This window comes from Caretta caretta, chromosome 23, assembly GCF_965140235.1.
Source record: "Caretta caretta isolate rCarCar2 chromosome 23, rCarCar1.hap1, whole genome shotgun sequence".
NCBI lineage: Eukaryota > Metazoa > Chordata > Testudines > Cheloniidae > Caretta > Caretta caretta.
In genome coordinates this window covers 4,400,898-4,428,214 of record NC_134228.1, presented here as the reverse complement: position 1 = coordinate 4,428,214, position 27,317 = coordinate 4,400,898, and the positions used below count along the sequence as shown (strand labels likewise).

The 27,317-nt window shown below is 56.6% G+C and overlaps 1 protein-coding gene across 4 annotated transcripts; it reads right to left on the bottom strand.

Annotated features, from left to right (window-relative positions):
* Window positions 1-230: 230 nt before the first annotated feature.
* Window positions 231-26,972, bottom strand: LOC125628184 (transmembrane protein 87A). 4 transcript variants are annotated; one of them, XM_075122635.1, is made up of 20 exons: window positions 26,822-26,972; window positions 23,513-23,579; window positions 19,858-19,946; window positions 18,386-18,505; window positions 17,967-18,023; window positions 15,775-15,999; window positions 15,099-15,204; window positions 14,097-14,161; window positions 12,935-13,118; window positions 11,872-11,971; window positions 11,264-11,357; window positions 10,614-10,685; window positions 8,880-8,988; window positions 8,315-8,373; window positions 7,716-7,819; window positions 6,150-6,232; window positions 4,894-4,955; window positions 4,201-4,253; window positions 3,392-3,422; window positions 231-2,787 (listed from the first exon to the last, which is right to left on the bottom strand). In XM_075122635.1, the coding sequence occupies exons 1-20, from the start codon at window positions 26,951-26,953 to the stop codon at window positions 2,746-2,748; spliced, it is 1,854 nt and encodes a 617-aa protein (XP_074978736.1). In that variant the 5' UTR covers window positions 26,954-26,972; the 3' UTR covers window positions 231-2,745. The 4 variants fall into 4 exon arrangements, with proteins under 4 accessions (XP_074978736.1, XP_074978738.1, XP_074978737.1 ...); XM_075122637.1 differs by lacking the exon at window positions 10,614-10,685 and adding an exon at window positions 9,886-9,954; XM_075122636.1 differs by having other exon boundaries at window positions 6,150-6,229; window positions 26,822-26,970.
* Window positions 26,973-27,317: the final 345 nt, after the last annotated feature.

The following is a 27,317-nucleotide window of genomic DNA, read 5'->3' as shown; positions in this document are numbered from 1 at the left end:
GCAAGCCAGGTCTAGGTGGAGTTCTTGGAGGATATGGCCTGCGTCCCTGCAGCGCCTGGCCCAATGGGGCCCCTACCTTGGCTGGGGCAAGGCCGGTATCTATGCAGTAGCTGGCCCCACGGGCCCCGCTCTCTGTCAGCACTATGCGGGCAGCGTCTTTCAGCCAGGGCTCCAACGGGAAGCGGTGGGGCTGAAATTTCACTGCTGAAATTAAAAGCACACAAGGACGGTTTCAAATCGTGACTTCTTTTTACCATTAGTGGATGTAACACAGACAGAGTCCCCTCCCGGCAAAACAAAGCAATACACCGTGCTCCCCCCCAAAAAACGGCCCGTGATGGGGGCAGAATTTGCCCCGCCCGACAGCCTGGAAAGCATTTCACAGTTTAAAATTAAAGTAAGTGGGTGAGAGACCCTCCTGGCGCAGCCAGAGCTGGCAGGAATCGGGGAGACGGGAAAAGGAAGATTTCCCGGAGAGACATGAGATCGGGGAGGGATCTGCCTCCAGGCAGGTGAAATCAACGTAAACACAAAGCGGAAGACAGGGCACTGCTGTGGAAAATGTCAAGCGCATGGGACTGGATGCAGGTCGGTGTGGAACGGGCAGGGGCGGTGGAGTGGGACTGGCAGCCCTTAAAGCAGGTCAAGCTGGGGTCCGGGGTGGGGGGGCGCAGGCTGGCATGTGGGAGGCAGAGGCTTACTGAATTTCAGTAGGGGGGTTATAGGACGAGGAGATGGTGGAGCTATAGGGAGAGAACATGCCAGGCTAATGGGGGGGAGAGGAGAGAGAGAGAGAGAGAGTGTGTGTGTGTTTATAGGGAGAGGATGCGCAAGGCCATCAGTGTCAATTTCTGACGGCTCACAGAGGAGTCACCCCATCCCGACAGACTGGGGAGGGACGTGGCTCCACCACTCCCCCCATTTGCTGGAGGAAGTCGCAGCCCCCCTCGGAGAAGGGGCAGCGCCTGCAGGGGAGGGATTGGGGAATCGCACCTGCAAGAGGGAGCTGGGGGAGGGTTGCTCAGCGGTACCCAGAAGTCCGGCAGGCACCCCCCGGCTGGCTGCCACTCATGTGGATCCACGGGCCGCCCTCAGTCCTGCGGGGGCCCTCTAGCGGCCCAGAGACGGGGCAGGTTTGGTCGGGCTCCAGGGCTGAGTTTAGTGGCCCCTGGCACCCGCTGTTGCCATGTTAATGTCCTGTTGGCTCAGGAGTGAGGAGAGGGAGATGCGGGGTGGGGTGGGGGGGCTGCAAGATCAGACACAGCCAATCACAGCCCCCCTCCTGCCGGCAGAGGGCAAAGCAGCAGGCGAATGATTTTCCAGCTGGCTGGCTTGTCAGCACGACAGACAGCCGCCAAACAGCTGCTTAGCCGGGCGAGAGAGGCAGGCGACCGGGTGGCTTGCAGGGCTGGGTGGGGGCTCCGGGTCCCTGGTTGTTACTGGTGGTGGTTACTTTCTCCTCCTCCTTCCAGTCCGAGCCAGGTCCGGTTTGGAGCCGGGCTCAGCCTGAAGCAAGCACCAGGCACCTGTTCGCCCTGGCAACGGGCACCGACCCGTGACCCGTGTCAGTTCCAGAACTGGGGGCCCCGGCACAGATCAGGTGTCTCTCCTCTCGGGGCGTCAGTGGATCTTGGATGGGTCTCTCAGTGCGACCGCTGTGCCGGCTGGGAGCCACGTCGGAGAAGAGGGCACCGGCTCCGGGGCAGGCAAACCCTGGCACTCCATCCGCCTCGGCGAGTGCCCAGCTGGGGGAAAAAACCCTGAGCGGCTCCCGCTGGAGTCAAAGAGGCTCAGGGAGGATGCGCTGTGCCAGGCAGGTCCAGAGTTGCCGCCGAGCGGGATCCCAGCATCCACCGCAGCGTGGTGGTGTCCCCTCCCCAGCGCCCGGTGGCGGATGCAAACGGCACGTGGGTTCTCTCCGGGCTGGAAAGAGGAAGCGTCCCGGTCTTGGCAGCAGAATGCGAGGGGTCCGGTGGTCCCAACCGATGCCAGCTCTGCCCGTGCAGGACCAACGCGGCAGGGAGTGTCCCAGGACGCAACGGGGTACGGGGCGAGCCTTGCCTGCAGCCCCAGAAGAGCCAGTCTATCTCCCTACCCCATCACTGCCAGCCACCCCTCACTGCCATCTGCACCCAGCATGCCTCCCACCTTCCTTTACACACCCAGCCCCCACACAAAGCTCCCGGCCTGCCTTCCCATATAAAAGCAGCCCATCCCACTTACATCGACCCCCCTCGCCTCCTCCAGACACCCCCTAGCAGATACACCCGGCCTTTAGACACCGCCCCGGAAGATGGGCACCCCTGCAAGAACCCCACGACAGGCGCACCCAATACGCGTCCGCCTGTCACTCCCCACTCCGCCCAAGCCCACACCGCCACTCCCCCCGACCCATTAGAAAACCACTTGCATGTGTCCAGGCAATGCTGCTCCCCAGCGGGATAGAGGCCCGGAGCAGCCTAAAACCCTTTCCTTCCTAATCCAGTCCGAGAAAGAAGCCGATCCCGGTCGAGGTGCATCCTGGTCTTCCTCCTCAGGCGGGGGTGCTCTCCGGGGGCCGCTAGCAGGGGAGAGCTCCCCAGTCCGTCAAAGCCCGAGTATTAGAAACTTAAAGGTAATAAAATAATCTTTTAACCATATACAAATATATATATTAAAAGAAAAACCACCAACAACTCTCCTTCCCCGACGGGCCACGGAGGGAAGCCGGGCGCATCCTGCAGCGCAGCTGGGCGGATTCCTCCCTCACTCCATCTTGGACATTTCAAACTTCGTGGTCACTATTTCCTGGAGCCGGAGAGAAAAAAGGGCCCTTGTGAGGTCCCACGGGGAGGAGAAGAGTCACCCCCATGCCAAGGACGACTCCTTGCTGCTTCCAAGCTAAACGCTGACACCGAAAAGAGATCACTGCGTGTCGGCCACCTCTGGGGTGGGGCGCGGCAGCTGATGAAGGGGGACCGAGCTACCCAACAGCAGAGAGCGAAGGAAAACCCTGCGCCCGACTAAAGCGGGAAGGGGACACAGAGGCAGAACGGAGTCACCCGGAGAACGCGGAGCTGGGTAAACTCCTGGCTCTTGTGAAGGTGTGGATGGGACCTTGGGTGACCATGAGTGGTCAGTGCCTCCGTTTCCTAGCAGGTCGGAGAAACAAGAGAACGGCGCCCCCTAGTGCTGCACTGCAAGGGGAGAGCGCCCCCTACCCTGCTCTCTGCAGCACAGCGCCCCCTAGCGCTACACTGGCTCCGAGGGGAAGAGACCCACTGCCTTGCCCTCTGTATACATAGGTGCTCTTTGGAGCGGGCAAGCTAAGAGCCCAGGATGGAGCCGCGATGCCACCTGCGGGTTCAGGGAGGAGAATCTCTGGGGCTCTAAATAGGAAAAGCAGGGTTACCTCATCGGAGTCCAGCAAAGGGGGTAGCACCCTGCAAGAGGGAAGAGAGGCAGGAAATTAAGGTGCTGAGAGCCGCAGGCCCTCTGAGGGACAGACGGATCTGCCCACAGCTGTTTAATAAAGCTCACACTCAAGGCATATGGGGGTCCCAAGCGAGGGGGGGATCTTACCCCTTGGGGACGGGGAGAATCTGGACATTGTCGGAGAGGAATTCAGCCAGGACGTTGAAGCCATATATCCCAAATCCCGCAGCACGGACCAGAGGATATTCCCGGAGAGGGCTTGGGGGTCATTTCTCATCCAGGTATTTGCACCTCCTGGTCCATGCCTCCCGGTACCGTACTGGGTCATTATGGACTCCAAGCAGAGAGCGCCCCCTACTGAGCCACCCACCCTGCTCCACAGTGCCCCCTGGTGCCAGGCTAGGGCAACGGGGTCATTACTGACTCCCAGGGGAGAGCGCCCCCTACAGAGCCAACCGCCTCGCCCCCTGCAGCACTGCGCCCCCTTGTGCCACACTGGGGTCAGTACAGCCTCAGAGGTGAGCAGCCCCTGCTAATACCATTTCTCCAGCACTGGGCATTCCCCTCGGTGGTCTCCCACTCAGGGTCCAGCTCAAAACCCGATTAGCATGACAGCTAACAGGCCAGCAGCCCAGCGCGGCAAGCAAAGGCCCTGCATATGAACAGACCGTCCTTCTCACAGCATCACCCCACGGGGAAGCTCGAGGGACGCACGATAAGATCTTAGATTGCCCCGGCCAACGGAGGGAAGGGCCCAGCGAGCTCAGGGATCGCGCTCAAACCTACACGTCAGCCATAGACGACGGGATGTTTTCCTCCACCCATTTCAAATCTTCATCCTGCAAAGAAAGGTCGGGGTGGGGTGTGTGTGTGGGGGGGGAACGACAGCTAGTCAGTGCTGGAGTCCAGGGGAGCAGCCCCCAGACTGGGCGCATCAGCCCGAAGTTTGCAACACCACACAGAATCCACTGAATGGGAGGGGACTGCGCCCCCTAGAGCCACTGGGTGGTGAGGGGCACCACAGCGCCCCCTAGCACTACCATGCAGGTGAACAGCAGCCCCTCAACCCCGCTCCCTGGGACACAGCGCCCCCTAGTGCCACACAGGCGGACTGGGGTTAGCACCGAGACAGAGGGGAGAGCTCACCCCTTGCCACGGAGTCACCAAGGACAATGCCTGCAGTCTCTTGGGTCTCCCGCCCACGTATTAAGCGGGTCCGACCCTGCTTAGCTTCGCAGCTCCAAGAGGAGCACAGCCCAAGCTGCAAACCTTGCCTGGCTGCGCGCTGGCGGAAGCGGTTCACCCTGACTCACCCCGCTGCAGCCACGCGCTCCTTCGGCTGGGCTGACAGGGGCCGAAAGGGCTCCGATGTAGGGCCAGGGCGGCACCCGATTCAGAGCCTGACCCTGGAGAGGTGGAGGCCCCTTTGGGGAGCCACGAGCCAGATCAGCAGCCCCTGCCCCCGACCCCATTCCTTACCACTCTGCTGCCTTTGAGGATCCCATTGGCTTCATTTTTTGCACCCCGCATCTTCATCCCTTCTGCAAAACAGATAGTCCCCCCCCGCCCCAAACCAGAGGGTCAATGGAGGAGCAACTAGGAGCAGGCCCCCACCCACCTCCTGCTGCAGCTGCCCAGAGTTCTCGCATTTCATACACGATCTAGTGGGCCAGAGTCATTTCGGGGCCACAGCTGCTGCTCTGTTTGATCCCTCCCCTACCTGGCTGGCAGGGTACACAGGAGCCACTAGGAACAGAGGTTTTGGTTGGAAGCCACCACTGCCCATCGAACGGGGCCGAGCCAACCCCACCCCTGCACCGCATTCTTGTGTCTTTGATCGCAGGGATCTTGACACGCCACTTACCCTCACGACCCCCCCCCCAGTGTTATCTCTACCTCTCACAGCAGGGGACGTGACACAGCAGATCAGCAGCAGAGCCAGCCTCCCTTGTTCCAACCACTAGACCTCACTCCCCAGCCAGCTCCAGGAAGAGAACCCGGGAGTCCTGACTCCCAGGCCTGTCACCACTCCTCTGACCCTTATACAGCACTGCCTACCTCATACTTACATAGCTGGATTACTGTCCGACATCCTTATCTTTGTGTACAGGGCAAAAATAACCTTGCCCCCTATATATTCCCCTATGCACATACACACACAGTGCAGAAGCTATGCAGGTAGCCGTGCCAGAAGTCCAACCCTGCGGCTGGATCATTTTATGGTTCTGATCATTTAGAGTCCTGCTAAGTTAAGGGGAAATCAAGCTCATGCTTCAGGGAGCAGGGGTCAGGAAGGGCTTCGCTCACCCTTTCCTGCACACCCCACGTGAAGCAGGGCTCAATGGCCCAGGTGGGTTACAGGGTGGATCTGATTATTGGCTACCGCTGCAGGGCAATAACTGATTGGGGGATGCACTTGGCCAGTTGCTAGCGCTGGGATTATGTTTAGACCCCTAACTTGCTCTGACTTTCCCAGCCCTAGAAAATTTAAAGGGACAGGTACACCAGAGAACAGCCACCTGCCTAGCATCACTCAGGTACGGAACAGATCGGGGGGTGGGAGAAGGGGGTGTATGAGTACAAGCTAGCCACATGCCAGGGCACCGAGACAGCAGGGCGAAAGGTAAGGAGCAAAGGGAGTCACTTGAGCTCAGGCCAGTTTCTTCCTACCCCGGCCCAAGCAACAGACACGGGAGTTCAGGGTCTGGGGGAGCATCCTGTTAGATCAGACTTACCGAAGGCCTCGTTCACCATACGTTCCTCTTCCTCGTCCTCTTCCTCACTCCCTTCATCCACCAGTGGCACAAACGCGTATCTGCTGAGACAGCACAATGGTTCACAAATGCATAGATCTCATAGCCAGGAGGACCACTGTGATCATCCTCCTGGATAACTAGCCACGGCAGAATTTGATTCTTCTTTTCAATAATTTCAAAGAGTATCAATGTATGTTTAAGCATCCCCCCCCCCCCGCATTATTAGCTACAGTAGAACCTCAGACTTATGAGCACCAGAGTTACAGACTGACCGGTCAACCGCGCACCCCATTTGGAACCGAAGTGCACGATCTGTCGGCAGAGACAGACAGAATATACAGCCCAGGGCTGTGCAAAACAAACTACTGCGAAAATAAAGGGGAAGCTGCATTTTCTTTCGGCACAGTAAAGTTTCAAAGCTGTGTTAAAGGCAATGTTGCGTTGTAAACTTCTGAAAGAGCCACCAGAGTGTTTGGTTCACAGCTACAAACATTTCAGAGTTACGAACAACCTCCGTTCCCGAGGTGGCTGCAACTCTGAGGTTCCACTTTATTTTCATTTTCACAGGTGTGCAAAATTCTGGGTTTTAAGCTTTTTTTTTTTTAAATTTAAATTTTCACTGTTGTGGGAAATTATGGGGGAGTGGGGACAGCCAATTATTTAACGACAGATGCTAAGATTCACAAAGTGACATTTTTTGTAACCGTTAAAACAGAAACGGTCAGTATCACGCGTCAGAACATATGAGATAAATAGCTTGAAATCAAAGGCTAAGAAGTTCTGAAGCAGCATTCGTCTTACTTTGCCCCGCTGTATATTTCAGTTCTCACAGATGGAAACATTTCTCTGGCTGGTTTGCCTATTTGTGGTGAAATCAACGTTTACTGACATTTACCAATCAAAATCGAATCCTTACTGGACCGTGTGTAATGCAGCCCTCAGGACTTCCCCAAAATAACTCCTAAAAGATCTGCCCAAGTTCAAACAGAAGGCCATGCCAGTTGCAGGGATATTTTTTAAGGGGGCATCACCTGGGGGTTTAATACCCCATGGGGCAGGGCGGGGGAAGCAGCCAGTGCCTGGGTGGAGATGTGGCTCCATCTTAGCCACCAGATCTGGGTTGGATGCAGAAACGGCTGGGCGGGTTATGCAGGAGGTTAGACCCGATGCTCACAATGGTCCTACAGCATAGTATGTGATGTATCTCCCCACTCCCCCATCGCAGTTCCCCATCTTGAAACACCCTTCCCCCAACAACTGACCCCTCCCATCCCAGCGGCCCTTCCCTGGCAACAAGCACCCCCCAAAGAGCTCCTTCCCTGCTGCCAGATACCATCCTTTCTAATGGAGGCTCATCCCTGGAAAATGAGCCAAGCACAGCTCTCAGCCAAGCCCCAGTCTAGATGCTTTCACTGCCTGCTCTGCCCGGGTGATCTGCACTGGCGTTACAGATGACACCTAGGTTGGATCCTTCCATGCACCCCAGTCTCGAGCGCCCAAACGCGTGGCAGAGTGTAGCCTGGAGGGGGCGGGGGGTCCAGGCACCTTTGGTTGTTGGCCGAGGGCCTCCACAGGAACATGATCACCAGCAGGATGATGGAGAAGAGGAACCTCCAGAAGGCGTCGTCAATCCACAGCTCCCGCCAGTCCTGGGAAGGGCAAGGGCAAGCGGGAAAGGGAGTGAACCAGGGGAGGCAGGACCATCATGGAAGCCCCATCATCCCCAGGTTGTCCTACAGCACCCCTGACATTTGGCCGCACAGCCTCCCATCGGAGGCAGGAGAGGTATGGAGCAACGGGGAAACTGAGGCACGGGGCGGAAGTGCCTTGCCCAAGGGCACCCAGTGAATCAGTGGCAGAGCAGAGAATAGAACCCAGGAGTCCTGACTCAGCATCCCAACAGTAGCTCCTGCAGACTCCAGCCGGTAGCACCCCAGGGGGTCGCAGCCAGCCAGGTGGGTGGGTTAGACGCTGCAGCATGGATCTGCAGCCCCATGCAGCCTCCACAGCCAACCTAGGCCCAGTTCCTCCCCAGGGGACCCGACCTCCCCCAGGCTACGCTCTTGTTCACTGGGTTACTGTGCCGGCCCGACTGCCCGGGGCACTCCTGGATCAGAGCCTGCCGGCAGTGCCTGGCTACTCACCGACTGGCACTTGGCAAGCCGGAAGGTCTTGGTGGTCCAGATGATGAAAATGACGGATGCTGGGGAGGAGACAGGCTGTTACCAGGGCGACGGCTGCCAGGCAGGTCCCCCCAACCCCTCATTCAGCTTTACCATCACAACTGGGGCTGGGGGCATTCAGAGCCGCCTTGGGTACACTCCCCACGGAATAGGGGGTGGGCCAGAGCCCTCCAGGTGCATCCCCCGCAGTCCCCACCAGCACAGGGGGCAGAAGGCCCTCCCTGGGGCACCCCCAATTCCCCGTGGGCACTGGGGATCAGCCAGAGCCCCCCCAATGAGCACTGGTATCAGCTACCTGAACCCTTGGATTCAGCGGGTCATGGCCCCCACCCCCTGGGGAGGGCACAAGAGCCAATCATCCCTGTCTGGTCACAGACTGATCCGGGGGCACGGCCGCCCAAGAGCCGGGGAAGGGATCCCAGTGGCCTCAGAGACCTGCCCCGCAGGGTCCTGCTCGCCGGAAGAGGGGGCCCAGCTCTCAGTGCACTCCCCCCCCCCCCCCCCCCCCCCCGCGTCCCCAACTCACCGATCACGGCAAAGATGAGGGTGTTGGTGAAGTGGCGGTACAGGGATAGCTTGACCATGTTACGCCGTAGCTTCAAGAGCTTCATGGTCTGCACCAGGCTAATGAGGATGTGCGGCCCGTTAAGGGGAAAAAAACGGGGTACGCCAAGAGGATTGGTGGGGAGGGCTTCACCTCCTCAAAGACGCTACAGCCCTCCCCCACCCATTCCATGGTGTCTGACTTGGGCTCCTCCCCCGGGTATGCCCCATAAAGCAATGGGGACTACTGCAAAGCATTCTGGGACACCTCAGATGGGGGTTGGGGGGGGTCAGGTGGGTGGAGACATCAGAATTACCTGTCTCAAGTACTTGATAGCACACAATGCACATTCCCCCCCCCCCAACTCCCCAAGGGCCAGGAAATGGTTAATAAGCATCCTCTGCCACCTCCAGCCCCTTCCACCCCAAGAGGCCTGGGGTGGAGGGGGGAGGGTCATGATCTCCATGTTAGAGACAGGGAAACTGAGGCACAGACAGGCTGCCCTCAATACTACACAGCAAACTCGACGAATACAACCCAGGAGTTCTGATCACTTCCCCCCAGCCGCACAGCTGGGGATAGAACCCAGGAGTCCTGCCTTGAAGCCCCCGCCTGCTCCCATCACTATATCGAAGTCCCTCCCAGAGACGGGAGTCCTGACCCCACGTCCCCTTGCTCTAACCACTGGACCCCCTTCCCCTCCCAAAATGGAGAATGGAACCCAGGAGTCCTGACACCCATCCTCACCCCGCCGCTCTAACCACTACATCCTCCTCCCTGAATGGGGAATGGAACCCAGGAGTCCTGACGCCCAGCCCCCACTGCCCAATCAGCCCATAACCTCACACTGGACAGAGCAGTCAGACCCGGACCCAGGCAGCGCTGGGGACCCGGAAAGAGGAGGATCTTAGCAGGTTAGAGAGCGCGAGGGGAGGGGAGGGGAGGCCGCGCGGACGAGCTCGGACAGACCCACGGTGGCACAGGATATCCACCAGCAGAGGGCAGAGTCAAGCATAGCCAAAGGGATGGCAGCCAGCAGCACCAAGTCATCCTGAGCCTGGAGAGGGGGAGAAGAGAAGCAGAGAAAGGTGAGCTGCGCGCGGGAGGGGGGGGGGGGGGAGAGGAGGAGACACGGCTAAGGGGGGTGGTGCGGGAGGACAGGACAGCACAGACAGCGACAGTCCAACCTGTGTGCATAGAGCGGGGGGTGGCTTTTTTGCGAGGGGGGGAGCTGGCCGTGGTTAGTTCGGGAGCAAGGAGGGATGCCCCCCCCAAACCACCCCCATATAGAACAGCTGGTTAGAGAAGAGGAGTCCCCCACCTACAAGGAGGACCAAAACACTAGCCCCGCCTCGCCCCGCCTCGCCCCTCCCTCCCACAGGGAACCTCAGGGCAAACCTCCCCCGCAGCTAGGCCCCGCCCCAAGGGAAATCCTGCCACAGCTAGCCCCGCCCACTGGCAGCAATCCCCAACTGGCCCCGCCCTCCCTCTCACAGGGAGCCCCAGGGCGACCCCCACAGGCTGTCCCTGGCAAGCCCAGCCCCACTCTGCGCACCCGGTGGCTGGGACCATTAGCCCAGGCTGAGGTCACTCCTGTCCCCACCTGATGAGTGTCAGGCCTGCCCCCCGGCTGCCCCTCCTCCCCCAGCGAGCCTGCGGTGGGGTGGGGGCCAGGGCAGGAGGAGGGCGGCCCCAGGGGCGTAGGGTAAAGGATATCCACCAGACGATGCAGGAATCGACAAAGGCCAGCACAATGTCGCACACCAGGGTGGCCGTGCTACCCTGGTCCTGGGTGTGGGGAGGGAAGAGCCAGATGCTGAGGGATCAGGGAGCAGGGCCAGCCAACCCACCCACACCGGCCCAGGCCATCCCCCAGCTCAACCCCCCTCCCGCCCCCCGCCCACACCAGGAGCCCCGCTCACAATTCCCGCCCTCTGCCCAGTTTAGCCCCACCCCCACCATCCACCCCTCCCTGCAGGTTATGATGGTCACCCCCCGGCTGCCGTCCCACCAGTCAGCCCCTCCCCACGCGCCTCCCTGCTCGACACCCACAGGGCCAGGGGCAAACCCCTCTGGGAGCTGGACCCCAAGGAAGTTCCTCTCCTGTGCATAAGGCTGCCAGGAGAGAGAGCCCTGCTCAGCAGAGACAGCTGTCCCCGAGGATGCCCCCTGCCCCTCCGCTGCACCCCCCCCCCCCACTCCTGGCGCCCCCAGAAACAGCTGCCACCACAGCTCTGGTCAGAGGCACAGTCTCCCACCTGCCGCGGGGCAGCCGGTGGCTCCAATCAGGTTGTCACTGGGGCCGTGACTCCAGGCTGCCCATGGCTGGTGGTGCCCCCCTCCCCCCCCCCAAGGTCCCCACTTACCGATTTCACTCGCAGGATGCCCTCAATGATGGAGAAAAGCAGGTACATCAGCCCCACGCCCACCACCCGGTTCAGCAGGGCGCCCAGCCGCGGCCTGCAGAGAAGCACAGAGAGCAGGGCCAGGGTCACCCACGGGGCGGGCGGGCCAGGGAAGAAAGGAGGGGGCCTCGTCCACGAGCTGAGCCGCCCTCCTCCAGCTTCCCCCACCCCCTTCAGCTTCATGCAACCCTCCAACGCCTGGCATGGTCACTCCGTCCTCCCCACACATGGTCTGACCCATCTCCGACCAGGCCCCCGCCCCCCAATTGGAGTCTGCGCCGACCGCAGCCAAGGCACGGAGCCGCTCCCCACGACCCATATGTGAACGCGCTACCCTTCCTGCAGGGAGGGGAAGGTGAGCTCTCAGGCTTCAGGGCGTAACCGGTCATTGGCGGGGGCAGGAAGGAATTTAACTCCTTGTTCCTATAAGCAGCATTACCCAGGGATCATCCACCAGGGTTCATGGGCTAATCTGCCAGGCAACACTCTCAAGTCTCTTCCACTGGTATTGTCCCCTCCACTTCCCGATCTCCCCCACTCTCTCCGGGGCCCCAGCCCCAGGTACTCACTTGACAATGCCGTATCCCAGGCTGGCGATGATGACCAGCACTCGGGCCAGCATGCGCTTCACGGCGCACAGCACTTCGGCGAAGATCACGGCCCCTTGGACTGGAACGGGAGAGAAAAGCAACGTCACCCCAGGGCGGGAACGGGAACGGTGGGGCGCAGCACTCCAGGCACAAACCATCACCCCCACCTCTCCCTGCCGTGCACAGATGCCCCCTGGCGAGCCCCGCCAGGCACAGCCACCTCCCAACCCCTCCTGCCTGCCTGCCAACTTAGCTGCTGAGAACTGGGAAGAAAGGGAATTGCCCCCCAAAAAAGGATCAGAAACCAGAGCCAGGTGCCATTTCGGACCCGTTACATCGGTCCCATGCCACCATGTAGTGGGAGCCGGACTGACGACGCAGAGACGGAAACAGACCTGGGGCAATCTGGGCTCGTTCCTGGCGAGGAACTGGGGTAGGGCTGGGGTCTGGCCTGGATCCAGCCCACAGGCGGTATGCACGTGGCTGGCATGACCCTCAAGGAAGCTTCCAAATGGGAACCGAGCACAACTGATCCCGGGGCGTCTGGTGACCGCGTCGGAGGGGAAAAGCGACCCTGGCTCGCTTGCTGGAGGAGCAGTGCTAAGGCCAGATGACGCACGGAAATGCAGAGGGGAGAAGAGAGGAGACAAGGAGGAGGCTGGTGAAGGGGGAGCAGATTTTCCCAGCATTTGATGCCCAGCGGGACAAAGTGTTCTCCTGTCGCTCTCTACACAACCCAGGGGGAGAGCTGCTGGGCCTGAGGGCAGCCAAAAAGGTCTGGGGTCGGCGCTGACAGGGGAGAGCGCCCCCTACTGAACCCCCCCTAAAACCAGGTGGTGCATTGTAACCACGGACTGCGAGGGGAAAGCGCCCCCTCCCGAGATCCCCACCCGGCCCTGGCGCCTCCTCGTGCCTTGCTGGGGTCAGTGCCAAGCGGGGAGGACGCCCCCTACTGAGTCACCCCCCGCCAGGGCTTCCACCCAGGTCCCAGCGAGGGCGAGCCCTGCTGGGTGGGAGCTGAGCCGGGGGCCCGCGCACTTACCAGACACCCCCTGGCCCTGGATGCTCTGGAACTCGGCGTAGAAGACGGCCTTCTCCAGCATGCCCAGCAGGATGACACCCCCGATCCAGAACTGGATGCGCAGGATGTCCCGCCAGTAGCAGGCCAGCAGCCCCAGCCACAGCACCCCGTAGAACACGTACACGATGCACATGGCCATGTAGAACTGCGGGGGCGGGAGAGCGGCGCAGCTGACAGGCCTGATCGCAGAGCTCCGGCCATGGGATTGGAGGGGGCTCCTGGCTGTCCAGCAACTCCCCCCCACCCCAATCACCAACGCTGCCCTGCGGCCTTGAGATCAGCCCTGATCTGAGGGGCTGGTGCCCCCCTAGCGCTGCATTGGGGCCTGCGATGGCTGTGAGGGGAGAGCGCCCCCTATTGAAGCGGCCACTTGCAGCACAGTGCCCCCTAGCACCATGCCGGGGAAGGGATGATTGCAAAAGGAAAGCGCCCCCTACCGGGCCTCCCAGCCCCTGCAGGTTGGCATCCCCTAGTGCCATAATGGGGCATGGGGGTTGGACGGGAGAGCGCCCCCTACGGAGTCCCACATTTTGCGGCACAAAACCCTCTCCAGTGCCATGATGCAGCACTGATGGGAGAGCGCCCCCTTCTGAGCACCCCACCCCGCTCTGCAGAGCTTCCTAGCACCATGCTGGACTCAGAACTGGCCCAAAGAGGCTACCCCCTATGTCCCTTCCTACAGCAGTGGGATATGCCCCAGCAGTCTCCCATCCAAGTACCAACCTGACCAAACCCTGCTTAGCTTGCAAGACCAGCCAGCATCCCAGCTCATGGTGCTGAAGGAGAATGCGCTCAGTGGAAGGCAGTGGGGTCAGGCAGAGCTGGGCCGTTACCCACAACGCTCAGCAGAGCTGGCAGGGGCTTGGCAGACACGCTCACCGGGAGGCCATGAAACGGCCAGCAGCGAGACGTGGCAGCAGCCCCAGGCCTGGGGTGAAGAGACGGGGGCCTAACCAAAGCAGCTGCTGGTCTCCACTTAAAACTCCCGGCGTTCATGGGGAGGGGATGTTAGCACAGCCATGGAGACCGCCGGGCTGCGCTCCCCAAACCGTGCCAGCCCCGGGGGTCGGGTCCCTCCCCTGAGCCTTGACCCCGGGGCCAGGGGCTGCTTCTGCTCACTCACCACCATGAGCGGCCACTCGGAGGCGGAGACATACTGGTAAAGAGGGTGCTTCATCTGGACGTCAACTGGGGAAGGAGACACACAGCTGGGTGCCGGGAAGCAGCCAGAGGCAAGGAGCCCGCCCGTCACAACAGCTGCTCTCCAACCGCGTTCGCCGCCCCTCTCCCTCCGGGAGCCACCTCCCTCCACCAGCTGCCCCCCCCCCCATTCTCTGCCTCCTTCCTTCTGCAGGGATCCGTCCCGTTCTCCCCAACCCCGCCCTCCCTGGGACAGCCTCCCACTGAACCCCCCACTCACCCTGGGACAGCTGCCCCTCCCCCACATCACTCCCCTGGGACAGCCCCCTCCATCCCCTGGGACAGCTGCTACCCCCTCCCCCCGCCCCTCTCAGTGGGACAACCTCCCACCAAACCCCCAAATCCCACCCTGCCCCACACTGCTCCCCCAACTCATGCTGAGACAGCTGGTCCTCCCCCAGCCCCAACTCCATGGGACAACTGCCACCCACCAACTTCACTGGGATGGCTACACCCTCTCCCTCTGGGACAGCTCCCCCCCCCACACCCTCACCCCCCCCAGGACATCCACCCCCGCTCCATGCCCCCTTCCCCTGGCCTCTCTACCACCACCCTCACTCCCCCCTCCTACCCACACCCACCCCTACTTGCCCTGCGGCAGCTACCTGTCTCCAGCCCAAACCCTGTTCATCTGGGACAGCCGGCCTCCCCCACCCCTTCCCCAAGGAAAGTCACCCCTCCCCTCTTCCAGAGGGTCACCGCTCCCTCCCCACATCCCCTTCCCCTATGGCAGCTCCCCCACCCCAGCCTGTTCCCCAGGACATCTCCCTCTTTCTCTCAGCTCCCTCAGGGAGAGAGTCACCCCTTCCCTCACACAGCTGTCCTGTTCAAGGGGCACCAAGACACCTGCTTCCCCAGTGATTCAAACCCGGGATGTGGGAACGGAGAGGGGAGGCTGCAGCTACCTAGCTCAGGCTGTGCTTACTTGTGAGCTCCCAGTTTGAGGCAGCTTTTGGGTCCCTGTTCTGCCCCTCAATCTTCAGGATGAACATGTAGGGCCCGTCCTCCCAGGTCTCGGCTAAGGCATACAGCTGCAAAGAGACAAGCCCGAGTGACCCACAGGAGGCACTCTGCCCCCACAGGAGCAAACCTTCCACCCTCACCTGACCCCCACACTGCAGAGCGGCAAACACAATCAGGGGTTCTCACTCCCTGGGATGGGCCACTCGTTAACCCACCCAGCAACAGCAAGAGTGGGGAAGAGGACCTAGGGTGTGGGCTGAGCAGCGTGGAGGGAGGAGCCCTATTGCAGCCTGGGGAGAAAATCCAAGCTGCAGACTACTCTCTCTTGATTTCTATGCTGGAGAAAAAAAACCTGGGGCATGTGGTGGGTGGACAAACCTGGGATTATACATACAACTTTGACTCAGCCAATGACGTACTCGAGCGGTGCTGATTCTACCCAGTAGGGGGCAGCAGAGCGTACTGAGGAAGCCAAGCTAGGGCAGTATTTGCCAAGCTGCACCAGGATCGGAGGGCTACCTGAGCCTGGCTCCATCCAGTCCTACAGACACAAGCAACTCCTTGAAAGCAACCCTAACCATGACGACAAGCACTCCAACTGGCTCCCATGGGATCTGCCAGCTGTCGCGGTCACCAACCTCCGACTTGTCTTGCCTCCCTGCTTTTGATTTCTTGGTTCCGTCAGTCTTTCCCGGGCCCAGTTTCTCCCCCTTGGTCTCGCTCGGCTTCCCTGCCGCCTCTGGATTTTTGCCAGGCGCACCGGCCAATTCAACAGTAGACGACTTCTGCTTCCCTGCGGCATCCTTGGCGTCATCCTTGGACTGCGTACCCACGGTCCTGCGCCGCTGGACCCTGGTCGGCTGCTGCAGAATGCAGAAATTGAGGGGCAAGAGTGTCTGTTGGGGGGTGGTGGTGGGGGGGTTAGAAGATTCCATGGGGGGGAAAAATGGTGGTGTAGGGTGGCGGGGGGTGTATGCTCTTTTCAGGGCATCTTTCTGATGGATAAAGGCCACCAAAAGTGCTTTTATTCTACTGCAGAAATTTCTTCTACATTAGAAATCCAGGTCTTCTCTAACTCAATTTTCTTCTCTTGGGAGACTAAGGGCAACTGGAGATCGGTAGGGTTAGGACACTTGACTGAGGAAGCAAGCAGGTTTATTCAGACTGTTTCAAGTGTTGTTTCACATTTAAACTCAAACAGATCGAACAACTGGGAAAGTAACTCTTTGTTAAATACACCATTAATTGCCAGGAGAGCTCCCAGTCCAGATCTCCGGGACTTCCAAGGAGACATCTAGCGTAATTAAGACATAACTGCTATTTTTAGGGTACACATATACACTATTATTATTTAAATTGAAGACCCACTCCAAGCCCTTTTATCCCTCATAAAGAAGCAAGAAAAGGCATAAAGTGTGCTGACTGGGAAACAGATGGTCCGTCCCGTGAAAAATAAACACGGCAGGAAATAATTCATCCCAAATCGGGGCAAAATGCCCAATTTTCTAATTTTTTTGCCAAACAAAATTCTGGAAATAAAACGTTTTGAGTCAATCAAAATGTTTTGCTTCAATAAACTCAAAACATTTCGATGAAAGCCCTTTTATACATAAAATAAAGGACGTTTATAAACCGAAAAGTTTTGAGCTTTCGTTTTGAAACAGAACGTTTTAGAAAAATGTCAAAATCCCAAGTCTTTCTTCCCGAGGGGAAACATCGTAGAAACCTGTAAGATTTTGCCAAAAATTCCAATTTAATCAAAATGGCATTTTCCAACAGAAAACTCTTTCGATGGAAATTTTCCGACTGGTTCTAGGTACAAATCCCAGCTGGCTGGACTGGACACCATGAGGAGAGTAAAATCAGAGCTACCTACAGGGTTTGTTTCAAAGCAGCTTCTTGCAACTAAAATATACGGACAGAATGGATGGTGCAGATATTATTCAGTTATAGGTAGCGGGCAAAGGAATTTTTCTCCCTGCAACACGTCCCGCTTATAAGAAGCGAAAATATTATTCCGTCGCAAACAAGAAATACATATCAGCTCACACATTTAGAAAAGCAAGTGAGGAAGAATCGCTGCCCAGTTGAATTTGCAAGGGGGCAAGGTTCGGGAGGCAGAAGGAAATTGCCAACACTAGAATTCAGCTGGGGTGCCACGGCTAGCACACTGATCAAGACCTCTTACCTGAAAGATTGTCCCTCTAGGGACACGGTGCTGTGCTGGGGTCAGCAGGGATTCAGAGGGGAGAGGGCCCTTTACCAAGCCCCGCCCACCAGCAGCACTGCACCCCTTATCGCCAGGGCTGATGGAGGGGAAAGCACCCTCTACCCAGTCACCCATCCTTCTTCCTGCAGCACAACGGCCCCTAGTGCTGCTCTGGAGTCACCACCCAATAAGGAATCAAACCCTGGTTCCCGAAGCGCCCTGGGTTCCCCATCCAAGCCTCAACCAGGGCCGATCCTGTTTAGCTTGCAAGACCTGCCAGGATTCCAGCAGCGCAGCTGCAGGACAGAACCAATTACAGAACCAATGACTACTCAAACCCAGAGCCACAGGACCTCATCAAGCCCCTAGATTAGAGCAATGGGTCAAGCCATGAAAGGATGGGTGATCAGAGCTCTTACCCCAGGGCCAGGGAAGGAGGGGCTGTCCCCTACATACCCCGCATCAGAGGGCCAGGCAACGCCAAGCAGAAAGCCCAGAGAGTGCCTGTGGTCCCCCCCGCAACCAGGAGTACCTCTCTCTCAGCCAGCTGGCCTCGATGACCGGCCTGAAGCCAGGGCTGTGGGGGAGAAGCGGGGCAGCCCGACAGTTGGGGTGACCCACCTGCATGTCCTGGAGGCGATCCAGCCGGGTGGGAAGCTCGAAACTCTCCACATTCAGCTAAGGGAGGAGGGAGAAGAGAGTCACCAAGAGCAGCTGGCACAAAGCAGGATGGCGCCCCAGGGAACCCCACAAACATGGACCCCAGCCCCCCTCCAATGGCCAAAGAGCCCCCAGTTACCGCAATCCCCTCCTGTTTCAAGCAGCTGAATTAGAAAGCCCGCCCTCCGCCCCCCACCCAATCAGCCCACCCTTGCATCGGCCCCCCACCAGGACACCCCCAAAGACTCCAAGACCCCCCTGCCTGCCCCCCACCCCATCATCAGACCCACCCCCCTTCCTAAGAGCTCTGTTTGAATACATCGATCTGAGCTCCGTTCTCTTCCTGGGCTTCCCAGCCCTCGGCCCCAGAGGGAACTCACCTCGAGGGGGACCGTGTGACTGCAGTTGAAGGGTTTATACGAGCGTAGGATGTACTGGCCAGAGCTCTTCGGTTCCAGCTCGGTCTTGTAATTTGTCAGGTAAGTCTCTGCTCTCTTCTCCTGCAGGGGTGGGAAGAGACTAGGCCTGAGGCCCAAAGATCTCCCCACCCAGGGGACACCGATCACATGGTTGATCCCAATAGCCCATCACCTGCTCCATACGCTCTAGCCAACAACCTAGATGGGGGGGGGGAGAGGGGGGGGAGACTCCTCCCTGATTCCTCCCCACCCCAGGGACAGCCATGACATTGTGAATCAATGAGAGTCCAGGAGGAGGGGCCATATTCCCAGCAGATGAGGAGGAGGAGGAGGAGGAGGAAAGAGATCACCCCCACCATTAGTTCCCCCCAAGGCTTAGTCTACATGTGGACACTAGGGAAAATTACTGTGAATTAACCCAGATTAGTTAAACCAGATTTATATAAGAACGGCCATATTGGGTCGGATCAAGGGTTCATCTAGCCCAGTATCCTGTCTTCCGACAGTGGCCAATGCCAGGTGCCCCAGAGGGAATGAACAGACCAGGTGATCACCAAATGATCCATCCCCTGTCACCTATTCCCAGCTTCTGGCAAACAGAGGCTAGGGACACCATCCCTGCCCATCCTGGCTAATAGCCATAGATGGACCTATCCGCCATGAACTTATCTAGTTCTTTTTTAAACCCTGTTATAGTCTTGACCTTCACAACATCCTCTGGCAAGGAGTTCCACAGGTTGACTGTGCGTTGTGTGAAGAAATACTTCCTTTTGTTTGTTTTAAACCTGCTGCTTATTTATTTCATTTGGTGACCCCTAATTCTTGTGTTATGAGGAGGAGTAAATAACACTTCCTTATTTACTTTCTCCACACCAGTCATGATTTTATAGACCTCAATCATACCCTCGTTAGTCTCTTTTAGTTTGTACCGGGGCATCTTCGATCCAATGGCCCCCAAGCGATTTACACACAGTTAATGATGCCTCACAACCCCAGCTCCCACCGTCCTCTTGCAAGGTCAGCACCATCCTCATTTCACAGAGGGAGAAACTGAGGTACGGAGAGGGGAAAAGAACTTTCCCGGGCTTATAGGGAGTCAGTGGTACAGCTGGAAATAGAAGCCAGCAATCCTGACCCCACCCCACGCCCCCAGTCTCACGCACTAACACACTGGACTCCCAGAGCCAGGAACAGAACCCAGGAGTCCTGGCTCCCAGCCCCCTGCTCTAACCACTGGACCGTGCTCCCTTTGGGAGAGTGGGTGTCCAAAGCCTCTATGCTCAGAGCTCTCACTCCAACCAGCCTGCTTTGAATGCCTCCTCCATCCAGTTGTCCCCACTTCCTCTGCCTTTTCCAGGCCTCCTCTTCTTCCCCCACTGCCCAGGCCTTCCCCGCAATCAGAGCCCAGGCCGCAAGGACACGGAGGTGCTTACGTCTATGTAGACTTCGTTGTGACAATGGGAGCTCCGCAGGTACCAGGTCATGTTCAGGGTCACCCCCGGGGAGCACTCCTTTGCCAGCACTGCAAAGCAGAGGCACTATCAGCGCCCAGCCAACAGGCCCCCGAGACCCCAGCAGCGGAGCCGGAGTCACGACCGACAAGGGGCAATGCAGGCCGTTTGCATCCTCAGCAGGAAAAGCTGGGATGACATCAGCACTGGCAGGAAAAGTATGGAGACAGAACGCGGACCCCTTCCCCCACCGCCAGGGCATGTGATGGTCTGACGGGGGTGGGAGAGGGAGACTAGACAGGAGTAGATAGACGAGGCAGTATCATTACCACCATTTTATGGATCGAGAAACTGAGGCAGGGACGGGACTTGACCTCTTCACTCAGCAGCTGAGCCGGGAACAGAAGCCAGCTCTCCCACGTCTCAGTCCAGAGCTCTAGCCACACTGCATCTCTTTCGGAGAGAGACTGATTTGCTTGGGTCCCATCAGCAGAGGCTGAATCTTTTGGATTCCGTAGGCCCAGGGACCTTGCTCAGTTTGAACGGCCAACCCAGGACTGGTCAGTTTTCCTTTGGGTTTCTCTCGCTTCCTCTCCAACATACAGGCACTAAGTAAAACCAAGCTGCATTCGGCTGCCCAAGAACATAAACCTTCAACATGATGCTGTCACAGTCCCACGTCAGCAAAGCACCTGAGCACATGCCTAACTTGAAAGCACGTAAGCAGGCACTGCTGATATCTGATGCCTAAAGCCCCAGCTACTGGATTCACGTGATCAGGTGAGAATCAAGACAAGCCGGAAAATGGGACACCCCCTCCCCCTGAGAGTCTAATACTAGAAATCAAAACGCGAGTTGTGTTTTCACTCATTATTTTTTGAAATCTCGTGATCTGCCAGCCAATTGTGTAATGCTGGGGGACCCAATTTGCACTTCTGAACCCCTGAGCTCAGCAACGCAGCATGGGGGTCTCACTAGCTTCAGCAGAACGGATTCCATGCTCAAAGCTTAGGTACCCTGCTCACTCAGGGCCGATGTTTCGTATTCTTTTGCAATCAAAATTGCTTTAAAAAAAAAAAAAAGGACACATGCTGTGATGCTTTGGAACATTTTCCCTGGGTCCTCGGAACAAGATGATAGATATATTTTGTGCACTAAGAAACATGTAACTGTCAATGTGTGACCTTCACTAGACACTGGGCTTGTTTTAAATGTAATCTCTCTCTCTCCCCCGGGAGGACTGCGTGTCGAGCACAGTAGCTGCTTACATGACTAATAAAAAAGTTGTGTTTTGATATGATCCAAAGGGCTTTTTAAAATAACACCGTATTTTTAGATGCCCCAGCTCAGTGGGTTACAGAGAACATAAGAATGGCCCTACTGGGTCAGACCAAAGGTGCATCTAACCCAGTATCCTGTCTTCCGACAGTGGCCCGTGCCCCATAGGGAATGAACAGAACAGGTCATCATCAAGTGATCCATCCCGTCGCCCATTCCCAGCTTCTGGCAAACAGAGGCTAAGGACACCGTCCCTGCCCATCCTGGCTAACAGCCATTGATGGACCTATCCTCCATGAATTTATCTAGTTCTTTTTTGAACCCTGTTATGGTCTTGGCCTTCACAACATCGTCTGGCAAGGAGTTCCACAGGTTGACTGTGCATTGTGTGAAGAAATACTTCCTCTTGTTTGTTTTAAACCTGCTGCCTATCAATGTCATTTGGTGACCCCTAGCTCCTCTGTTATGAGAGGCAGTAAACAACACTTCCTTATCTACTTTCTCTACACCAGTCATGATTTTATAGACCTCAATCATATCTCCCCTTAGCCGTCTCTTTTCCAAGCTGAAAAGTCCCAGTTTTATTAATCTCTCCTCATACGGAAGCCATTCCATCCCCCTAATAATTTTTGTTGCCCTTTTCTGAAGCTTTTCCAATTCCAATAGATCTTTTTTGAGATGGGGCGACCACATCTGCACGCAGTATTCAAGCTGTGGGTGTACCATGGATTTATATAGTGGAAACATGATATTTTCTGTCCTATTATCCATCCCCTTCTTAATTATTCCCAGCATTCTGTTTGCTTTTTTGTCTGCTGCTGCATATTGAGTGGATGTTTTCAGAGAACTATCCACAATGACTCCAAGATCTCTTTCTTGAGTGGTAACAGCTAATTTAGAGCCCATCATTTTATACGTATAGTTGGGACTACGCTTTCCAGTGTGCATTACTTTGCATTTATCAACATTAAATTTCATCTGCCATTTTGTTGCCCAGTCACCCAGTTTTGAGAGATCCTTTTGTAGCTCTTCGCACTCTGCCTGGGTCTTAACTATCTTGAGTAATTTTGTATCATCTGCAAATTTTGCCACCTCACTGTTCACCCCTTTTTCCAGATCATTTATGAATATGTTGAATAGGACAGGTCCCAGTACAGACCCCTGGGGGACACCACTATTTACCTCTCTCCATTCTGAAAACTCACCATTTATACCTACCCTTTGTTTCCTATCTTTTAACCAGTTACCAGTCTATGAGAGCACCTTCCCTCTTATCCCATGGCAGCTTACTTTGCTTCAGAGCCTTTGGTGAGGACCTTGTCAAAGGCTTTCTGAAAATCTAAGTACTCTATATCCACTGGATCCCCTTGGTCCACATGCTTGTTGACCCGCTCAAAGAATTCTAGTAGATTGGTGAGGCATGATTTCCCTTTACTAAAACCACGTTGACTCTTCCTCAACAAACTATGTTCATCTATATGTCTGACAATATTGTTCTTTATTATAGTTTTAACCTGTTTGCCCGATATTGAAGTCAGGCTTACAGGACTGTAACTGCCGGGATCACCTCTGGAGCCCTTTTTAAAAATTGGTGTCACGTTAGCTATCTTCCAGTCATCTGGTACAGAAGCAGATTTAAATGATCGGTTACAGATGACAGTTAGTAGTTCTGCAATTTCACACTTGAGTGCCTTCAGAACTCTTGGGTGAATGTCATCTGGTCCTGATGACTTACTGGTGTTTAATTTATCAATTTGTTCCAAAACCTCCTCTAATGACACCTCAGTCTGGGACAGCTCCTCAGATCTGTCAGCTAAAAAGAACGGATCAGGTTTGGGAATCTCTCTCACATCCTCAGCCGGGAAGACAATCCTTTCCATTTATTGGATAGCTCTATTTCTCTAGATTTACTACTTCCCTCTCAGGAGAGCTGTGATCAAAGCTTTCAAATCTGGGTGCCTAAAACTAGGCTCCTTAAACTCCATATTTAGGCTCCTAATTAAGGACCGATCATGCAAAGACTGAGGCACGTACTTATCACAGTTTGTTGGAAGATCTTCTTTGAAACAGTTTCCCGTTGGAAAATACGAATGTTTTTCAAGGAACTAGGTCAACTGAGACAAAGCTTTGCGCAAAACATTGGGAAAATGTTTTGAAAACGGCCAAACATCCCCCAAACGCTGTTTGGACTCTGACAAGCCCATCCCCATATAGTTTAAGGAGCCCAGCTTTAGACATCCGGGTCTCCCTGTTTTGACCCAAACATATTGCACGGTTTAGCTGGAGGATTTTGCTGGGCTTGTCTTCAATATGCCCAATACCCGCTCCCCAGCCTTTCAACACATCTGAAGCTACTCACCCTGAAGAGAGATCGAGGAACCATTGAACATCGTCTTGGAGAACACAAACAGGTTCTTGGTGCTGTTCTGAAAAGGCAAGGGGGGTGGGGGAAGATCTGTTTCAGTCACAAGGTAAGAAAACACACAGGGAAGGGTTTTTTGATCCCCTAAACAAACCGATGCCAGGAAATGTGCACTAGTGAATCGTCATAAATGAGCAACTTGAGGCAAACAGCTTTGCATATAGCCTGGAGTGCAGAAAATTTTGCATGGCTGCTTCTGGGGAAGGGCAGAAGGGTTAAGAAACAGCAGAGGTTTATCCCCCTGGCTTGTCCTCAGAAGAGCCAACGAGAAAGGGCTGTATTAGGGGGCAGCATGATCCAGGGGTTAGAGCACGGATTGGGTACTAAGGAGACCTGTGTCCCATTCCCAGCTCTTCCACTTCTGTTTCCCTTCCCACCCTGTCATGTCTATTTGGATAAACTCTCTTGCTACGGGGGGGTGGTGGTGGTGGTAGAAAGTCCCTTGGGAGATGGCACACGGGGACTAGGGGTGATTAGTGAATGCAATGAGCTCAGCCAACAAAACATGTTATTGGCCGGGGATCAAGTGACCCACGCAGGCCAAATTCCTGGCTCACTCCCACAGGAGGCCCCTCCAGGGCAGGGCTGGTGGAAGGGTCTCTGGTAGGAAGTTGATCACCTGGGCTGACAAGCTCAGCACATGAACATGGTTCCGACAGGGGGAAGTAGGCTGGGGAAAACCAGTCAAATCTGAGCACGCCCGGCCACTCTCAGTGGAGGATCTCAAAGGACTTTATGAACTAAAATTGAGTCTCAACAGCCTCCAGCAGCAGGTGCGCCCAAATCCACAGACCGGGAAGCAAGGTGATGTGTTACGCCCAGACACAGCGGAGGAGCCACAATGAGAACTGAGGAGTCCTGACTCCCAGTTCCTCTGCTTGAACAACAATGACCTCACTGCAGCCCAGAACTAGGCAGAGGACCCAGGAGTCCTGACTCCCATTGCTCAACGCCCCCATCCTACTTTGTGAATAGAACCCAGGTGTCCCAATGGCTAGATCCCAGCCCCATCCCACTGGAGGCCTAGAATCCATATGCTCCAACTCCCAGCCCCACTAGGCTAAGTAGGCTCTACTCCCACCTAAGGATAGATCCCCAGGAGTCCGGACTGCCCGCCCCCAAACCACACTCCCATCCAGGGCTGGGAATAGGATACAGGCACCCAGCCCTAAACACTGCACGCACTTTGTCTCAGCTAGGTCCTTATTTCTGACGTTCCGATGACGCTGTTATGGGTAGAGAGACGTCCCCACTATGCTAAGATCATCCCATTGTCCCTGGTACCTAGAGACTGTACCAGACATTGAGGATTTTCAGCTGTGCACTGATCCAATCAAGAGATCTTATTAATAAACTGACTGATCATAGGGCAACGAGCAAGTACTGTCTTCGTGCCCAGATGACTGTTACGTTTTCGAGGTAAATATTGACCGAGGTACATTCTATTCGGTCAATATTCAGTTCTTCAATTATTCAGAACATCACTGATGTTGGCTCGTCAACACAAATCCATTGCCCTCTTTGTAAGGTATGTTCAGTAGCTCTCCAGAGGAGATAACCGGTGAATTTGCCATTACAGCCAGATCGCACCAGTGGGACAGAAGCAAGGAATATTTTGAATGGGGGATATTAATACACTTTTATTTCCTACCCTTTTCCATCCAAGGAATTCAAAGTCACTTACAGGTGTCAGAAAATTAAACCTCACAATCAACAGTGGAAGGAAAGTCTTTTCCCATTCCCTTTCCCCCATTTTACAGATAGGGAAACGGAGGCAGAGAGTGACTCATCAATGGCAGGGCCAGGCATACAACCCAGATTTCCCAGCTCCCTGGCCTTAATAGTGACACAAAGGAAAAAAACCCTGAGATTCTTTATGTTATATAAAGAAGGAAAGATTATTTCCTGTGTGTATTTTATACTAGGAATCCAGATGGTCGTGGGATTGAGGCACTGGACTGGGATCCAGGGGCTCTGTGTTCAACTCCCAATTCTGCACTGGGTTTACTTTACAGAAGTCATTCTCTGGGCATCAGATCCCAAATGGCAATTTAGGGACCAAAATCCACCCTGTCTCCCTCTCTTTGTCTCTCTTGTCTATTTAAATTGGATGTTTTTCAGGACAGAAACTCTTTCACAGTCTGCACTAGGCCTGGCACAATGGGGCCTGGATCTTGGCAGAAGATTCCAGCCACTCCCACCCATCGTACAGTTATTTGTTAAATAACAATCAGGTCTTATCTGACGCGGGAGACTTCACAGCGACTGGACTACCAGTGGCATTACGACATCGCAAGGCACTGAACGCTGCAGCAAGTCAAAGAGGGAGTGGATTTGTAAAGCAGACTGCTTAAAACTTTAGGGCGTTTGAACACCCCTTGAAAACTAACGCACATGCCGGAGAAAGAACATCTCTGTTAAACGATTCGCATGCACTCCGTTAAAAGGCCAGATCTCACAGTACACCCGCCCCGATCCCAGGAGCGAGCCCATGCTAAGGACATTTCCCACCCCTGCCAACGCTGGAAGCCCAAGCACAACCAAGGCTCGCACACCAAGCTGCAGCAGGCACAGGGCTCCTGTCTACACTAGGGCTCCCAAAGTTGCAACAATGGGATATTTTGATCCCCCTTTCCCCAGCGGAGGCTGCAGGTGAAGCGAGGAAGCCCACAGCCCTTCCTGATGTTCCTCAGGAACAGGAGAGACCTAAAGGCTCATTGGTTATGAAGAACAAGGCCAACAAGAAACAGGTGGGACAGCCCAGGTCCTGCACAGGAGGCCAGCCCTGCCCCTAGTCTGGAAGAACACAGCGGTCCAGAGTAGGGCACCCCCGCCCCCCACTCTATAGGGGCCGGGTCTCACCTCTATAGGGGCCCGGCTCGCCCCCTCCCACTCTATAGGGGCCCGGCTCGCCCCCTCCCACTCTATAGGGGCCCCAAACAGGGCACCTCCTCCTTCATTGACCCTGACAGACCAATCTCTATGTCTCCCACTCTATAGGGGCCAGGCGCCCCCACCCCCACTCTATAGGGGGCCAGAGCAGGGCGCCCCCTCCTTCGTGCTCCCCTGTACATAGGGATCGGTCTCCCCCCTCCCTAGGGGGCCAGGAGACTCTGACCCCCGACCTGGGGGGGGGGCTACTGCGCCGAGGCGGAGCCGCTAGTGGGGGGGGGAGCGAGCCCCCCCGCAGGGGGCGGAGCCTCTGTCGCGACAGGCCCCGCCCCTGTCGCGCCGCCGCCGACTCACGCTGCGGGCGCTCACGGTCCAGCGCCCCGGCTCGGACCCCGCCCCGCCGGCCGCCGCGGGCCCGAGCGCCAGGAGCAGCAGGAGCGAGAGAGGCCGCGTCCCCCCACCGCCCCGCCGCGCGGCCGCCGCCATCCTCTTCCGGGCCCGGCACCACGTGACCCGCGGGCAGGGGCCGGGGGGAAAGGGCCAACCCCGGGGAGGGGCGAAACCCCAGCCCCAGCCAATGCGGGAAGCAGGGGCCGGGGGGAAAGGGCCAACCCCGGGGAGGGGCGAAACACCCTCCCCTCTGCCAATGCGGGAAGCAGGGGCCGGGGGGAAAGTGCCAACTCCAGAGAGGAGCGAAACACCCTCCCCTCTGCCAATGCGGGAAGCAGGGGCCGGGGGGAAAGGGCCAACCCCGGGGAGGGGCGAAACCCCAGCCCCAGCCAATGCGGGAAGCAGGGGCCGGGGGGAAAGGGCCAACCCCGGGGAGGGGCGAAACACCCTCCCCCCGCCA